The following is a 19,070-nucleotide window of genomic DNA, read 5'->3' on the forward strand; positions in this document are numbered from 1 at the left end:
CAGAGGATGTTTACCAGGATGTTGCCTGGTATGGTAGAAAGATCGTATGAGGAAAGGCTGGGGCACTTGGGGCTGTTTTCATTGGAGGAAAGAAGTTTTAGGGGTGACTTGATAGAGGTGTATAAGATGATTAGGGGTTTAGATAGGGTCGACAGTGAGAATCTTTTTCCACGTATGGAGTCAGCTATTACGAGGGGGCATAGCTTTAAATTAAGGGGTGGTAGGTATAGGACAGATGTTAGGGGTAGGTTCTTTACTCAGCGAGTCGTGAGTTCATGGAATGCCCTGCCAGTAGCAGTGGTGGACTCTCCCACTTTATGGGCATTTAAGCGGGCATTGGATAGGCATATGGAGGATAATGGGCTAGTGTAGGTTAGGTGGGCTTGGATCGGCGCAACATCGAGGGCCAAAGGGCCTGTACTGCGCTGTATTCTTCTATGTTCTAACGTGAAGGGGTAACTACCAATTAAGCTGCCAGAGGTGGTGGAGGAGGTGGGTGCAATGACAACATTTAAAATGCATCTGGATGGGCATAAGAACAGGAAGGGTTTAGAGGGATATGGGTGAAATACCGGCAAACAGAATCAGGTCAGATTGCAATGTCTGGTCAGTGCTGACGAGTAGAACCGCAGGGTCGATCCCCATTCTGTATGACTCTATGTGGGTGACAGTGATCTGAGTCGGAGAATTTCAACTGAAATGAACACAGTTTTTGTACCACAACCTTTAAGCGCCTTCCAAAATTAATCAAAAATATTTATACTGGCTTTATAATATATTCACCAAACCATCCTGAGATACTGTCAGTCATTTTAATGACATTATAAAATAAGATGCTTTGTGCGCAGAAGTACACCAAAAATGACACCAAGTGCAAAAGGGTGAACTATAACTAAAGGGCTGTGAAGCTCAAGATCCAAAAAGTTCGTAAGAAACTTCAAATTATATAAAAGTTTAACTGATACAATAGGACCCATCAAGAGTATAATTTCAAAACAGGTCTGGAAGACAAGTTTAATTAAATAAAACTCAATTTAAAAATAACTAATAGAAGAAACTTAATTCAAAGGGTGCTGTACTTTCAGGGATTCTCCTTCAGGCAAGAGAAAAAGGCAAAGTAATTAGAAATATTCAGAAGTGCATAGTTAGGCTGTGATGTGCGAAAAGAACAAGCTTCATTACTGAAATAAATGTTAGGTTTTCTCATAAACATGGCAAAGTTATGTAGCTCCTAGAGAAGGAACAGAATAACACTAACAATAAACTTGACAAATAAAACAAGGAACAAAAGAGAATTTAAAGTCAGTATCAAAATGACAATATTCCTGCCTTGGAGCTGCGAAAAAGTTAACTAAAATCTGGAGTTGCAAGTTGAATTCAGAAGCTCTCTTGACAGATTTCAGAAGTAATTATCAGATTATAACAAAGGCTGTGCGTCATTATAAATAATCAAATACTAAACCCTACATTGAAAGAATTAGGCTGGATAGGATTCATACCTCTCACTCCCAAACAGTCAGCTGCACTTTTCCCTCAGAGTCAGCAAGCCACGAGTTCAAGCACCACTTGAGATCAGAGCACATAATCTAACTTCACTACAGCAATAAGCTGATGTGGCGCTGCAATGGCTGCAAATTTTCAAAAGACATTAAACTAAATGGTTCTATAGAACTATGCAAAGAACAGCAAAAGTTCTGCCCACCATTCTAGCCAACATTTTTATAACAACCTAAGTCTTATGTAGTAATTTATCTTCTTACACTTTGTGGGACCTTAAACTTCAGTACTTCATTGACCATAAAGCACTTTAGGGCTTGCTGCGGTGGGTTGAGAAAGGTTTGATATAAATCTTAGTTTCTTTCTTTTCTAAGCTTATGTACATACATACAATGGAGCATAATACTATTTTTCATCTTCCTCAGTGAAAACCAATTGTTATGCCTCCACCAGTCCCCTAACTAGGTCAAGATATACTTATTCATTTCTTTTCTTAGCCTTAATTTAAATATTAAGTAGCAATAGATGTGCATATTCAGAGCACAACCCAAAGGAATACAACTTAAATTATTCAATTCAGATGACATTACATTGTGTGACCAAACTCACTATTGCCCCCTTGAGCAATCACAGAACGTAGCTGCTTGTTGAACGACAGTGTTGCTACTTTAAAACAAAACACATGGGGGTAAATTCTGATTTATACAGCCAACCCTTGCGTACAGCGCAGGCTTACCACCTGTTCAAACAGCAAGAGGCTAACAAAACATAGTTGGTAGAGCGGCAGCATGGCATGGCATGCAGTGTGACCTGCCTCAAAATATTTCTACAGAGGATGCTGCAGAATTTCAGGCTCATGCCAGCTCGACAAAACTAAACAGAGGAAACCTGATAGGTTCTTCTGTAATTAGGCAATCAATTACAATGGAAATACAATGCAGAATATCTCCTGTTAAATGTCAAATTAACCTAGGGACAGAGATTTGCAAGTAAGTTCCCACAGGGAGGTACAATGCAATAGACATGTAAGAGAATTATGTAGCTGCAGTGATGACGGAAGCAAGGCACTGTTCCTTATCGGTATTTTTGTTGTGCTATCATAAGACAATAAATTGTACCATCCAGTGTTCAACTGGTGAGAAGCCCCAAAATCTGCTCCATAATCTTTAGCCATTACATCCCAGAACATTACATTCACAGTAACAAAGACAGATTCCAAATAGCCAAGTACACACCTAGTGCTTAATGCTTGGAAATTTCTTTGCACTCTTCTCTAACAAACAGAACTGGCTCTACCATGCACATCCACTTACTGTGCAAATCTGTATTATAAAGATGAAAACCCTTTACTGATTACTAAAAACTTTGGGTAGGGAAAAACCCAACAATATAACCAGGTCAGTTGAAGCTTCCTAAAGCTGTCACAGATTGCTTTAGAACCTTAAGGATAGAACAAATACAGGGAATCTCTGCCTTTGAAAGTATTTTTCGACAGAACTTTTAACTAAATTCTGAAACTGTACTAGGGTTTCAGATGAAATCAGAATCTCCAAAACAAATAGGAAACTTCAATATATTTTAGTACCAGTGATCTAAAGACAGATTCTCTCATTACATTCCTGAATTTTCATTCCATGTGGCATAACTGTAAGCTTTTGGAATTACTCTCTAAATCACTGTCTACCCAAAGAAGATACTGCAATAAGCTGGCAAAGACATATCTGTACCTGTTCATTTCCTTGCAGCAACTAGTCAACAGTTCACAAACTAAATAACTAAGACTTTAAATATTCAGGTGCAGTTCTACTTCCAAATCTCTACTATACTTCCAGTAGAGAGAAAAAAAAATTCAAATCAATAATGCCAACATAAGCAAATAAACATATGAAAGCAGTTTATGGAATCTAGAAAGTGTGTTCCTATTAATGAGCTAGTTCTGAGCTCAAGGTAAAGTAAAGCAAGCATTGAGGTTGGCCACACCAATGTAGTTCTTACTGCTAGCAGTGACTACATGAGTTGAGAATCCATAGCTATATCCCTTCACATTACATACTTCTGGAACAGGCATCAGCCTAAGTTGGTTAAAACCATCTCTAAGTGAAGCCAATGATATACTAACTATTGTTATGTTGATGTGGAGGAGCCAGTGTTAGACTGAGATGGACGAAGTTAAAAATATCATACACCAAGTTATCGTCCAACAGGTTTTTTTTTTGGAAGCACTAGCTTTTGTAGTAAGCGCTGCTCCCTCATCAGGTAGCTGTGAAGGAGTAGCACTCCGAAATCTAGTGTTTCCCAATAAACCTGTTAGACTATAATTTGATGTTGTGAGATTTTTAAATTTAATCTTAGGTTGACAATTTATCTGTTCCTTCCACAAAAAGTATCCAGCCCTATAAGTTTAGAATCAAGAAGCAAAGTTCCAAACAGCCTAAAGCCAAAACTTTACTAGAAACCATACGCTGCACAAATGCCACCCATTGCCTGACCTAAGCAAGGAAAAATCCTGACCAGGTTAATGCAGGCTGCTAATCACTGTCACACATCAAAAGCATTTCAATATAAATAAGAATTTACAAGCACACAAATGAATAATATAGTTCAAAGCTTTATACAACTCAAAGGTGTCTTAAAATATAGCTGTAAAGACAGAAAAGTCACTTGAATCGCCTTGTAGTAAAACCGCAAACATATTGAAATCATTTCAAAGAAATGGGTTAAACTTCACCAATTACACCAACATTTATGCAATATCAGTCAAAGAATGTTGCAAAACTGCATTTTTTAGGGCACATGAATAAAACTGGAAGCTGATTCTTCGAACAAGTGTGATGTTTTGTTTGGAGTACAATACTTAGTACAATACTTACAACAATCAATTCTCAATTAAAAATGTAAATAAGTGTGTCATAAAAGAACAACAAACTGGGCTATATGTTCTTTACTTTCTAAATGCACATATTTGTACTGACTTCACAAGTCAATTTCTCCACTTCAGCAAGATAGGGAGTGATTTTAAATTCTGTTTTTTTTAAAACTTCTGCACTACCTAATTCCACTGGTCATATCATCACACAGTAGTCTCATATCAAAAATTCCCATTATCAGAGATATGACTAAAATAAGCCCTACACAACGCTAAACAAAAATTTTAGAAATCATAATTTGGAAATTTCACTCACTATACTGCCTAAAAGCACCACATAATCTGACATAATCAGTGTGTTTTAAATTCCATTTCCATGCATCTGAGGCAAGTCACATGGACTTTTCCACATAGCATATGGATTATAATCAAGAAGAAAATAAATCGTGCCAGGCACATCCACCATCTACAAGTATTTTTTGGTACAGATCACTAAATATGAGAGCAAATACCTTAAAAACATTTGTTAAACTAAGCTTAGCAATAAGTTGTACCAAGAACATAGCAAGAAGTTGAATAAAAAAAACTGACACCATTGTCTCACCATATTGCATTCCAATGCACGTCGATATAAATGCAAAGTAAACAGCCTTTAAAATGTTGGCAAACCAGTGGCATGGCAGCTGCCAAACAGTCTCAAGCTGAGACAGAGAGTCATAGAGATGTATAGCACGGAAACAGACCCTTCGGTCCAATTCGTCCATGCCGACCAGACCTTGCATACAATCAGGCAAAGACTGGATTAACAAATTTTATATATCTACACATTTTAAAGTCTGATAGTTAGTAGACAAGTTTATTCAATATGAATAGAGCTGAGTACCCAGAATATTTAACAGTAAGGTTATAATTTCTGGTTTACAAAAACGCCATAATTTAGATTCTGCTCTGCCTCCAATCTCCCGGAGAGAAATTGAAAAACGACACCATTCTATAAAGGCCAGTCTTTTACATTTCAGCTACTGCTCAAACATAACCTTAGTTCAAGATGTTGGAGATCGGGGAAGATAGAAAAGATATCACTGTTTTCTGTAGAATCAGATAGCAGCGGTTGGCTGTGTATTAGGATAAAGTGGGAGCGTCAACGAAACATTTACAGGTGAACATAAACATACAGGTGATAACCACTTTTAGATTGTAACTGTTTAAGGAGGTGCAGAAAATTTTGGTGAGAGTTAACTGCAGGTTGGCACCACAAACTCATGCAAAATAAACCGTAAGAGACACTATTTACCAAATGGCAATGAACATGGTAAAAACAGAAACATGATCAGCATTATCCCACCTTTTTTAAACTCCTCCAGCATTGCATCCAGCTTCGTATCGTTGAAAACAAAATGCAAAGGGTGGTTGTAAAATTTGGTGATGGTTTTCAGAGGGGTGCAGTCGTCGGGGTCCACGAACGCCAAGTCCTTCACGAAAAGTAGGTCAACGATGTTTGACCGCTCGCCTTCGTAGACGGGGATCCTGGTGTATCCGCTCTCCATGATCTCGGACATGGTGTTGAAATCCAGGATCGCGTCGCCGGTGATCATGAAGCAGTCTCGCAGCGGGGTCATCACGTCCTCCACCGTCTTAGTCCTGAGCTCCAGGGCGCCCTGGATGATGTTGAGCTCCTCCTTGACCAGGTCGTTGTAAGGGTCGGTGACCCGCAGCATCTCCAGCAGCTTCTCGCGGTTGTAGACGGTGCCGATCTCCTGGCCCAGGATGACATCCAGCAGGCGGCTGACCGGGTAGGACGCCGGGAAGGTGAGCAGCATGAAGAACTTGGTCAGCACGATGGTGTTGGCGCCGACCGCCAGGCCGTGGCGGGAGCAGATGGCCTGCGGGACGATCTCGCCGAAGATGACGATGCCGATGGTGGAGACGGCCACGGCCACCACCCCGGAGCCGGCGATGTCGTCCAGCAGGATGGTCAGCGTGGTGTTGACCAGCACGTTGCCAAGCAGCAGCGAGCAGAGCAGGTAGTTGCCCTGGCGGCGGACCGGCTCGATGCGCTTGGCGTAGTTCTTCTCCTTCTCGGTGCCGCAGTTCTGCACGATCCGCAGCTCCATGGGGTCCAGCGCCATCAGCCCCAGGTTCAAGCCGCTGAACATGCCCGACAGGCAGAGCAGCACCGAAATGAAGATGACCTGCAGCCAGAAGGGCAGCAGGAACTTCCTCTCCTCCACCACCACCACCATGGTGTCCTCGGTGTCGTGGTACAGCCAGTCGGCTTGCCCCGAGCCCGGCTCCGGAGCCCGGGCCGCCGTGCACAGGTAGTAGGCTTTACTCTTCTCCGTCTTGCGGAGCGGCTTCACCTCCATCTCGATGACACCGGTGCTCCGGCGGCTCACCGCGACGCCCGGCAGCACCACGATGTCCGAGGTGCGCACCCCGCACGGGTCGAAGCCCGCCGCGTCGTCGGCCGTCCGCCGGTGCTCCGTGAAGCCGATGCGGCTCCAGGTGCTGTTGTCGATGCGCTGGCCGTACAGCCGCAGCCGGACCCGCGTCCGCTCGCTGACCCGCAGCACGCCGCCCCCCATGCCCGTCACCTCGTCCGTGTCCTCCAGCCTCAGGCCGATGATGACCGTGTCGCCCTCGTCGGAGGCGGCCGCCCGCCCGCTCAGGCTCGCCAGGAGCAGGAGGACGAGGCAGCAGCAGCGAATGCTGAAGGCGGACGAGGTGAAGAAGCCGAGCCGGCCGCTGCTGCAGGCCGCCATGTTTGTAATGGAAATGGAGGCTGTTCCCAACCTCCCTCCCCCCCTGACCCCCTCAGGGAAAAAAAATATAATCTTCTCCAAAAAAAAGCAAAAGGGAGGGGAAACGAAAGAGTTATATTAAGTGTCTTTTATTCCCCTCCCTGCAATATTCTGACCCATTTGGGCGGACATAATAAGAGGTTTTGTGATTATTTTGATCGAAAACCAGTCACAGAACTTTCTCCCCCCGCTCGCTCCCTTCGGCTTTCAAACTGTGAGCGAGCGCCGGCGCGAGCCCCAGCCAACGGTCCACCCTCTCCCCCCCCAAACATACCCAGCCCTACCCCATTGGCGGCGTCTCTCTGATTGACACGGCGGACTCTCCATTCAGAAACTACGGCCGTGCTGTGTGGGCGGGATCGGCGGCGGTAAACCTCGGCCAATCCTCACGGTGGAGGGGGCGGGGCGCAAGCCGAGCGACTGTCCCCGAGGAGCGGCGCCGGCCCACACGTGGGGGTTTGCTTACCGCGTGCGGCCCCGCCCATACAACGTTCCGATTGGCCCGGTCGGATGGCACGTGATATGGCCGGGCTTCCAGAGCGACTGGCCGGGGCTTCCAACAATAGCCAACGGGGAGCGTCCGAAGGCGCAGGCGCAATTCGCTCTTGTTTTGGAGCAAAAGGCAACTAGTGTCTGTCACAGGGCGTCAACAGTGCACGTGTGTATGTGTCAAGATGTGCAGGTGCCTCTTGGACTGGGGTGGGCAAAGTTAAAAATCACACAACACCAGGTTATAGTCCAACAGGTTTATTTGGAAGTACGAGCTTTTGGAGTACTGCTCCTTCATCAGGTAGCTAATGGTGCAGGTACATCTGACGCAGAATTTATTATTTTTTCTTTTTTTTCTTTCTTTTTCTTTTTTTCTTTCTTTTTAACCCCCACACTACCACCTAAGTGCGGTAGTGCTTATTATTTCTATTATTTCTATGGTGTGTGTGTGCAGGTGTGAGACACAGTGAAAGACACAAAGTGCAAGAATCTTTATTCAAATTCCACCACCAGGAAGATAGGAGGGCTTCCATAGCGACTGGCCGGGGCTTCCAACAATAGCCAACGGGGAGCGTCCGAAGGCGCAGGCGCAATTCGCTCTTGTTTTGGGGCAAAAGGCAACTTGTGTCTGTCACAGGGCGTCAACAGTGCACGTGTGTATGTGTCAAGATGTGCAGGTGTCTCTTGGACTGGGGTGGGCAAAGTTAAAAATCACACAACACCAGGTTATAGTCCAACAGGTTTATTTGGAAGTACAAGCTTTTGGAGTACTACTCCTTCATCAGGTAGCTAGTGGTGCAGGTACATCTGACGCAGAATTTATTATTTTTTTTTCTTTCTTTTTCTTTTTTTCTTTCTTTTTAACCCCCACACTACCACCTAAGTGCAGTAGTGCTTATTATTTCTGACGCAGAATTTATAATGGGTTGAACACTTAGATTGTTGTTAAATCTTTAATCACTTAGAATGGGGATGCAAGTTTCGATTGAGTTAAACAATACATAATGCAGAGAAAATATTTTTTCAAGCAAAATCACCTTTGATAAGAACTTCATGCGTCCTTTTGTGTCTGACCGAGAACTCCTCAGCTAACCCTCATCCGAAGAGCTGTCCAGGCAGAAGACACAGCATTTTCCTGATGAAGGGCTTTTGCCTGAAACGTTGACTTTCCTGCTCCTCAGATGCTGCCTGACCTGCTGTGCTTTTCCAGCACCACTCTGATCTAAACTCTGGTTTCCAGCATCTGCAGTCCTCACTTTTGCCTCAAGGAACTGAATAGCCTACTCCTGCTCCTTGTTGGTATGTTCAAAATATTTGATCTTTCATAAGCACCTGAGAAGTTATATAGCACCTTGATTTTATCTCTCATCCAAAAATGTTATTTTGAAAACTGCAGTAAAGTGGAGGCCACAATATGATCAGCCACAGTTAAGATAAAATGGCAAAACAGGCTCAAGACACCATAGACCAGCGTGGTGGCTCAGTGGTTAGCACTGCTGCCTCATAGCACCAGGGACTAGATTCCAGCCAGTCCTAAGGAAGGGTCACTAGACCCAAAACTTTAACTCTGATATCTGCCAGATCTGTTGCACTTTTCCAGTAATTTCTGTTATTGTTTCAATTCCAGCATTGGCTAACTGCCTGTCTGTGTGGTGATTGCCTATTCCCATTATGTCTGCATGAGTTTCCTTCAGGTGCTCCAGTTTCCACCCACAGTGCAAAGATGTGGAGATGGATTGGCCATACTAAATTGGTCCATAGCATCGAGAGGTGTACAGGCTAGATGGGATAACCATGATAAATACAGAGTTACAGGGATAGGGTGGGATGCTGTTTGGAGGATTAGTGTGGATTCCCTGGGCCAAATAGCATCCTTCTGCACTGATGGATTCTATTATTCTATTCTAAGACAATAAATGTCCTAATTCATTTGCAGTGCTCAATCGGAGCATCTCTGCAATCAAGCCTAGAGTGGAATCTGAACCTACAACTTTGCGATTTGGAGGACAGAGTACAACAGTGGTCCACAGCCAGTGTTTTAGATCTGTCCATTTTGAAGTGACAACAAAGCAACACTGAGAGTACATAATCCATACTGAATCTTAATGGCTGATGTGATCTTGTTATGGTTTATCATTGTGTCTAAGAAGAATATTGTTTCCTAAAACTAATGGTTCAGCGGTTAGCACTGCTGCCTCACAGCACCAGGGTCCCAGGTTTGATCCCAACCTCGGGCGACTGTCTGTGTGGAGTTTGCACATTCTCCCCGTGTCTGCGTGGGTTTCCTCTGGGTGCTCCGGTTTCCTCCCACAATCCAAAGATGTGCAGGTTAGGTGGATTGGCCATGCTAAATTGCCCATAGCGTAGGGTGCATTAGTTAGAGGGAAAAGGGGTTTGGGTGGGTTACTCTTCAGAGGGTCGGTGTGGACCTGTTGGGACAAAGGGCCTGTTTCCACACTATAGGGAATCTCATCAAGTCCAGGAAACCCCCCTGAATATTCATTTTATCCCTGTCATTGCAGCACAAGGCCAGACACATCAATGTTGAGGGTTTCATAACAAGTTTCAGATTCCCTAGCTTACCAAGTTGGAGGGGTTCAAATTAATTGATGGTACTCTTAATGTCCCTCCACATTTGATTCTCAGACAGTTACTAAATCATCAATGAGGTGTTTTTAAATTAAGAACACAACTGCCACTTTAATGCATGCAGATATTTTCATAAAGCAGGCATCAAAATACAGGCGACATTGTGGGAGGTTTTGACATCAGATAAACAACATTGTTCTTGCATATTGTAATTTTAGTTATGTTTTCCTAGTGTTCTCTCATCCTTTCTTGATTCATGCTGTGCAGAGGTCCCATGGGTTCAGATGCCTCATTGGAGTGCCTTTGCTGAACTGTGATAGTGAGGTAAGCACTTGAGAGTCCACATCTGTGCTCTTTTCAACAATGATGAACAACTTTATGTAACATCCTTATATCATAAAACATCCCAAGGCAATTCGCAGGAATGTACTCAGACAAAAAAAAAGAAACAGAACCAAAACAAGACAATAAGGTAATGAATAGCTTAATAAAAAATGGTGAATGTTAAGGAACAGCTTCCAAGAAGAAGAGAGAAGAGGAGGGTGTGGGACTGCTATTTGTATCAATTGAGGTTCAGTGCAGACAGGAGGAGGGCATGGATTTGGCGGAGACTTGAGCACATATAAAGAGACACCAATGGATACAGGTGTAAAGTGTAGCTGGGAGACATATACCTGTCATGCTTTATTCTGAGATACATCAATTCCAAGTAAACACAGGCTCTGGTCTCACCCTTCACTTTCAGAAGTACAACTGAGAGAAGGCATTCCAGCGTTAGGACCCAGGCAGCTTAAGGCCAGTGGTGGAGTGAAAGAAATGAGAGTTAGACAAGAGATCAGAGTTTGGAACAAGACAGGTTCTTGGAGGATTTATAGGGCTAGGAGTTGATTGTGGAGATAAGGCATGGTGAAGACTTGCATGCATTCGTAAACTAAGACCAAATTTTCAAATAAAAAAATAGAACTGGGGAGGTGACAGCCAAGTGGTATTATGGCTGAACTGTATGTCCAAAATTCCAGGGGAGTGGGTTTGAATCCTGCCACGGCAGAAAGTGGAATTTGAATTCAATAAAAATCTGGAATTAAGAGTCTGATGATGACCATGGAACCATTGTTCACTGATGACCTTCAGGGAAGGAACCGTGTGATCTACATCTAACTCCAGACCCACAGCAATTTAGGCAATAAATGCTGGCCCAGGCAGTGACACCCTCATTCTGTGAATGAATAAAAAAAAATAGAAATTGTATCCAAATTTGGTTTGTGTACCCATGGGTGATGGGTGAATGAGACAATAGAATATGGAGGGGCCACGATCATTTCCCCAAGGAAAGGGACTTGGGTTGGTATTTCCCACTCCCTAACTTTGCAGCACTGAGCCCACTGTTATACCCTAGATGTATCAGGTCTAATATTACCTAATACAGCATAGATCAACCCTGGTGTGCTCCTGAGACTACCAAATACAGCATAGATCAACACTGGTGTGCTCCTGTCAGTACAGTTCAGGACCAACACTGTTACTATAAGCACAATGAAGACTCCATTTATTTTCTCTGCAGCGTAACTCCTTAACAGCTGAGTTGCAACACACACAAGTCCAGCATAGGAAAAATGACAACTTGCATTTCTGTAGTACCTTTAACATGCATCCCAAAGTGCTGGCAAAGACTGTTATCAAACAAGATAAAATACACTTAGCTAAAACAAAGAATACTAGAACAGGTGACTAAAAGTTGGATCTGAGGGGTAGCTTTTAAAAGCGAGAGAGGTTGAGAGAGGTTTAGTGAGGAAATAACTGAGTTTAGGATCCAAGCAGCTGAAAGCATGACTATCAATGATGGAATGAATAATGTGAAGGAGAACAGAATTAGCAGAGTGCAGTTTTCGGAGGGCAGTAGGATTGTAGGAGGCTACATAAATAAGGAGAGGGTAAAGAAATGGAGGGATTTGTATACTTGGTTTCGAAGTGGACATTCTTGTGGACAAGAAGCAATATAAATCAGGGATCACAGGACTGATGGATGGCTGAACACCTAGTATATACTTGGATTAGATTTATTAACAGTGAAACACTACAGGTATATGTCTTCTGCCTCCCTTCTACACTTGTGTCCATAACTGTCTTAATGTATGTGCTCAAAGAAGCATCCAATCAATACCGTCCTCCTGTACATACTTAACCTCAATTGTTATCATCTTCCACCTCTCCATCTCTCCTCTTTTATGCAGCTTCTTAAAATTCAGTAAAATTCAAAAGATGATAAGACATAAGAGCCAATGTAGGCCTTTCAGCCCACCAACTCTGCTCTAACATTCAGTGAAAAATGGCTGATATGATAATCCTCACAGAGGGCCGCTGCCCTGAACTTGACATGTATGCTCAAACCATCAGGAAATATATGAATGCCAGATTCATCAGCCCACAAGGTAGAGAAAAACATCACCTGATCACAACGCAACGTTATCCATGCTCTCAAAACCAATCACAGCATTGTCATCAAGCCAGCAGATAAAGGAGGAGCCATCGTCATTCAGAATAGAACAGACTACTGCAAGTAAGTGTACCGACAACTGAACAACTAGAAACACTACAGGCAACTACCGGCCAATCCAACCAAACAGCACACCCATGAACTAAACACTATGATCAGGACTTTGGATCCAGTCCTTCAGAGTTCCCTATGTGCACTTATCCCACGTACTTCTCAAGTAAGTGACTTCTACTGCTTTCTGAAGATACACAAAGCTAATACACCAGGATGTCCCATCATATCAGGCAATGGGACCCTGTGTGAGAGCCTGTCTGGCTATGTCGAAGGCATCTTGAAACCCATTGTACAGCGGATCCTCAGCTTCTGTCACAACACTACAGACTTCTTACAGAAACTCAGCACCCACGGACCAGTCAAATCGGGAACATGCCTCATCACAATGGACATTTCCACACTCTACACCAGCATCCCCCACAATGATGGCATCGCGGCAACAGCCTCAGTACTCAACACCAACAACTGCCAATCTCCAGACACCGTCATACAACTCATCCGCTTTATCTTCGATCACAACGCCTTCATCTTTGACAACCAGTACTTCATCCAGACATACAGACCAGCCATGGGGACCAAATTTGCACCCCAATATGCCAACATCTTCATGCACAGATTCAAACAAGATGTCTTCTGTTCGTAGGACCTCCAACCAACACTATATACCAGGTACATTGACGACATTTTCTTCCTCTGGACCCATGGCGAGGAGTCACTGATAAAACTACACAGTGATATTAATGAGTTTCATCCCACCATCAAACTCACCATGGAATACTTTCGACTATCTGTCTTATTCGTGGACACATGTATCTCCTTCTAGGATGGGCACCTCAGCACCTCACTCTACCGCAAACCCACGGATAACCTCACAATTCTACACTTCTCCAGCTTTCACCCAAAACCTATTAAAACAGCCATCCCCTATGGACAAGCCCTAATCATACACAGGATCTGTTCAGATGAGGAGGATTGTGACGGGCACCTGGAAGTACTCAAGGATGCCCTCACAAGAACAGGATAGGATGCTCAACTCATCGACCGCCAGTTCCGACATACCACAACAAGGAACTGTAATGACCTCCTCAGGAGACAGACACGAGCTGCAACTGACAGGGTATCCTTCGCTGTGGAGTACTTCCCAGGAGCTGAAAAACTACACCATGTTCTTTGCAGCCTGCAACACGTTATCAATGAGGATGAACATCTCGCCAAGGTCTTCCCCACACCTTCACTGCTTGCCTTTAAACAACCACCAAACCTCAAACGGATCATTGTTCTTAGCAAACTGCCCGGCTTTCAGGACAACTCCATACAACCCTGTCATGGTAGACACTGCAAGACGTGTCAGAGTGTGGACATGGATATCACCATTACACGTGGGGACACCTCCCACCATGTACGTGGCAGGTACTCATGCAATTTAGCCAATGTCCTCTATCTCATACCCTGCAGGCAAGGATGCCCTGAGGCAAGGTACACTGGTGGGACCGAGCAGAGGCTATGGCAACAGATGAATGGCCACCGCACAACAATCAACAGATTGTTCCCTCCCAGTCGGAGAACACTCCAGCGGTCCAGGACATTCGACCTCGGACATTCGGGTGACCGTCCTCCAAGGCGGAGTTCAAGACAGGCAGCAACGAAAAGTGGCTGAGCAAAGGCTGATAGCCAAGTTCAGTACCCATGGGGATGGCCTCAACCGGGACCTTGGGTTCATGTCACACTACAGGTGACCCCACTGCACTATTCACACACACACATGCACCCTCTCACAGATTTATACCCATTTATACTCACACTCACACACATGCACCCACTCTCACAGACACTCACAACCCTAACCTCCCCGCCGACACACACCCACTCACATGCACGCATACACATATAAGTTTGTGGGGTGAATTTTTACTTGCACATTTACATTTCACTCAAAAACTGCGTGAATCCATGTAAGATTCTGTAAATTTATTTTTATAGATTAAAATCAGCCCAAACATTGTGGCACAGACAGTATCACACAGGGGAACTCATACCTTCCATATATTATCTGGACTGACAGACACCAATTGTTAAAGTTTACTTGAGAATGTAACTTTTAAAAAAAAGTTTTGTGATTTACATATGAAAGAACTGAAAATAACATGCCCATTCTAACAGATGAGAGACTTAACAAAAAATCCATGTCTTTTTCAATATATAATTTCAGTTACATCACACTGGAAACTTTTGCTATAAATTCTCTGTCTTACAATCTTATACTCCACAACCACCTGATGAAGGAGCAGCAGTCCGAACGCTAGTGCTTCCAAATAAACCTATTGGACTATAACCTGGTGTTGTGTGATTTTTAACTCTGATAATCCTCACCGCAGCTTTCCTGCCTTTTCCCCATAATCCTTGATTTCCCTTTATTGATTAGGATTGCACAGATTCACTCCCCTTGGAGAGAATAAATTCTCCTTCTGTTTTAATGGGTGATCCCTTACTCTGAGATGAGGTCCTCTGGTTGTGAACTCTCCCATACACCAGGCAGCCCTCACCCACCCCTATGGTCATGTACTGAATTTCTCTGTGCTGTATCTCGACCACATTTTAACTCTGCGTTTGCTGGATATGGGGTCCACAGTTCAGGAAGCTCTCAAACTCACCAACCCCACCCCCACCCCCCACAGCTTACATATGAGAAATGGACAAATAACAAATGACCTAATCAAGGTGCTTAAGACGATTGAAGGATTCGATAGGCAAATGGAGTGAAAATATTTCCTGTACAGAGGAGTCCAGATCAAGGGACTAACAGTGGAGCCAGTCTCTTCAGGAAGCATTTTTTCACACAAAGAACAGTTAAAATCTGGAACTCTCGTTTCTGGAGGTAGCTGTTATAGAGTCATAGAGGTGTACAGCATGGAAACAGACCCTTCGGTCCAACTCGTCCATGCCGACCAGATATCCCAACCTAATCTAGTCCCATTTGCCAGCACTTGGCCCATATCCCTCCAAACCCTTCCTATTCATATACCCATCCAGATGCCTTTTAAATGTTGCGATTGTACCAGCCTCCACCACTTCCTCTGGCAGTTCATTCCATTCATGCACCACCCTCTGTGTGAAAAAGTTGCCCCATAGGTTCCCTTTTAAATTTTACCCCTCGCACCCTAAACCTATGCCCTCTAGTTCTGGACTCCCCCATCCCAGGGAAAAAAACTTGTCCATTTACCCTATTCATGCCCCACATGATTTTGTAAACCTCTATAAGGTCATCCCTCAGCCTCTGACGCTCCAGGGAAAACAGCCCCAGCCTGTTCAGCCTCTCCCTATAGCTCAAACCCTCCAACCCTGGTACCATCCTTGTAAGTCTTTTCTGAACCTTTTCAAGTTTCACAACATCTTTCCGATAGGAAGGAGACCAGATTTGCTTTCCAGAAGTGGCCTAACCAATGTCCTGTAAAGCTGCAACATGACCTCACGATTTCTATACTCAATACTCTGACCAATAAGGGAAAGCATACAAATTGCCTTCTTCACTATCCTATTGACCTGCAACTCTACTTTCAAGAACCTGCACTCCAAGGTCTCTTTGTTAGCAACCCTCCCCAGGACCTTACCATTAAGTGTATAAGTCCTGCTCTGGTTTGCTTTTCCAAAATGCAGCACCTCACATTTATCTAAATTAAACTCCATCACTCCTCAGCCTATTGGCCCCATCTATACTCTGAGGCAACCAATTTTATGGTCCACTACACCTATTGAGGCTGAGATGATCAGGGAGAGGGCTATCTATTGAAACTTTCAACATTGAGTGTACAAAGTTAAAAATCACCCAACTTTGTGCACCCCAGTCCAACACTGGCACCTCCTAGTCATGACTAACATTGAGTGTAGTGATTGTAACGAGCCTGATGTATCTCCTAGAGTGTGAGTTTCCTGACTGGAACTGTTAACCTGATCCAATAAGGGAGCCCTGACTGACAGATATATACAGAAGTGTCAGAGATTCTGTTCACTCAGAGCTGCACTCTGATGGAGCACCAGTATCAAAGACTCTCCACATGTAAATGAAGGGTGACTTGGTGATGGGATTCTGGCCTCTTCTGAGTTATTTCATTGAGATTGATACATTATTTTTTTATTTTTGGCACGAGAATAAAGGGTTATGGAACTAAGGTAAGTAAGTGGTGTTAAGATAACAGCTTTGATCAAATTCATTGACAAAACAAATGATAGGCTGAATGGTCTACCTTTTCCTACAATCCTATGATACTTGAGTAGGGTATCATGTCCATGAAACCATATAGATCCACAGCACAGAAAAAGGCTCTTCAGCCCATTGAGTCTGCACCGGTCAAAAATAATGACCTAACTATTCTAATCCCTTTTTCAGCACTTCGCCCATCATTCCGTTGTGCCTTGGTATCGTAAATGAAGACCAAAATACTCCTTAAATGTTTTAAGGGTTCTGACACTACCATCCCACCATCCTTTGGGTGAAAATGTTTATCCTCACATCCCAACTAAACTTCCTGCCCCTTACCTTAAATCAATGCCCCCTGATCATTGATCCCTCCACCAAGGGGAAGAGTTCCTTCCTGTCTATCCTGTCTGGGCCCTCATCATTTCATACATCTCAGACATGTCCCCCTTCAGTCTCCTCTGCTTCAAGAGTACAACCCCAGTCTTTCCAATCTCTCTTCATAGCTAAACCTCTCCAGCTCAGACAACATCCTGATCAATCTCCTCTGTGCCCTCTCCATTGCTATCACATCTCTCCTATAATCTGGACTCCAGATCTGCACACAATACTCGAGTCGTGGCCTGACCAACATTTTAGGTAGTTCCCAGCATAACTTCCCTGCTCTTAAATTCTCTGCCTCAACTCATAAAGACAAGTATACCACTTTCCACCTTACCCCCTTTACCCAGTGAGGTCTGCAGATGCTGGAGATCAGAGTTGAGAGTGTGTTGCTGGAAATTCCTGATGAAGGTCTCCGACTCAAAAACATCAATTTTCCTGCTCCTCGGATGCTGCCTGACCTGCAGTGCTTTTCCAGCAACACACTCTCAACTCCTTTATCTAACTGTCCGGCTACGTTAAGGGACCAATCTACATGCACACCAAGGTCCTTCTGATCCTTGCTGTTTCCCAGACCCCTATGGGCAAGTATTCTGTCTCAAGATAGAGGAGAGTGAAAAAAGGGAGAATATTGGAAGGGGGAGGTATAGGTTATTACAAAGAGCAGCACAATGGCTCACAGTGACATGGACCTGAGTTCAATTCCAGCCTTAGGTGACTGTGTGGAGTTTGCACATTTTCCCACACATGTCTGCGTGGGTTTCCTCTGGGTGCTCTAGTTTCCTCCTACAGTCAAAGATATGCAGGTTCAGTGGATTGGCAAGAGGGAATGGTCTATAGTATCGAAAGGTGTGTGGGCTAGGTGGGTTAGCCATGGGAAATGCAAGGGTATAGGAGTAGGGTGAGGGACTCTTAGGATTTTGGCACAGATTCAATGAGTTGAACAACGTCTTTCCACATTGTAGGGATTCTACAATTTTGAAAATAAAAATATTATAAATAATAGGACAGAGGAATCTCGATTATCCGGCATTCAATTATCCGAATCAGATTATCCAGTAATATTGCAAGGTCCTGATGCTCGGCTAAACTATGTAATCTGGCTTTCAATTCTCCGGAATTTGATTAACTGAACAAAATACTCCCCGCCCATGTCCTTTGGAAAATCGAGGTTCCTCTGTATTTGCATTGTGGCTACAACAGAAACATTGCGTGGGAATAGCATCAGCACAATGAGCTCTTGGGAATTTTGGAAAATCTACGTAGCTGATGAGATAAAAAAAAAGGCAATGTAATCTGTCCAACCTGGATCTAAATAGGGACAGACTAACCTTCTCAAAAACGCATGATATTTTTCAGCATCTTTGTGGCAATATGTAGTATAATAACTCAGTGCAGTGGAAACATTCACAGACACATTTCAGAAATTCCAGAATCTGCGTGATACTCTACACCAGATGCAGGTCAAGCCTTGGCAAGGCAAGGAACCAGGTTTCTAAGTGTCAAGTGTCAGCAGGTGTAAAGTGTCAACTCATAGGAAAATCAGAGGATCACTCACCAGTCCCACAACCCACAAGATTTTCCATCCACTAATGTACACAGATAAGATCTTGTCAATCATTCCTCTCCCTCCTTTAATCAGGCAGTTCTGTGCACCAAAACTGTACAAAAGGGGACCTAGCCCTGGCACTGTTACATATATCAGCA

General features: G+C 43.8%; 1 protein-coding gene across 2 annotated transcripts in view; it reads right to left on the reverse strand.

Annotated features, from left to right (window-relative positions):
• Positions 1 to 7,864, reverse strand: part of LOC122561331 (metal transporter CNNM2-like) — a 256,151-nt gene extending 248,287 nt beyond the window's left edge. The window contains exon 1 of one of the 2 annotated variants that reach the window (XM_043713039.1): positions 5,709 to 7,864. In XM_043713039.1, the coding sequence (XP_043568974.1) occupies positions 5,709 to 7,125 (1,417 nt within the window). In that variant the 5' untranslated portion in view covers positions 7,126 to 7,864. The remainder of the gene's footprint in view (positions 1 to 5,708) is intronic. The other variant, XM_043713040.1, reaches the window with a different exon arrangement.
• Between the last annotated feature and the right edge of the window lie 11,206 nt (positions 7,865 to 19,070).

Source organism: Chiloscyllium plagiosum, chromosome 22, assembly GCF_004010195.1.
Source record: "Chiloscyllium plagiosum isolate BGI_BamShark_2017 chromosome 22, ASM401019v2, whole genome shotgun sequence".
In the NCBI taxonomy this organism is placed as follows: domain Eukaryota; kingdom Metazoa; phylum Chordata; class Chondrichthyes; order Orectolobiformes; family Hemiscylliidae; genus Chiloscyllium; species Chiloscyllium plagiosum.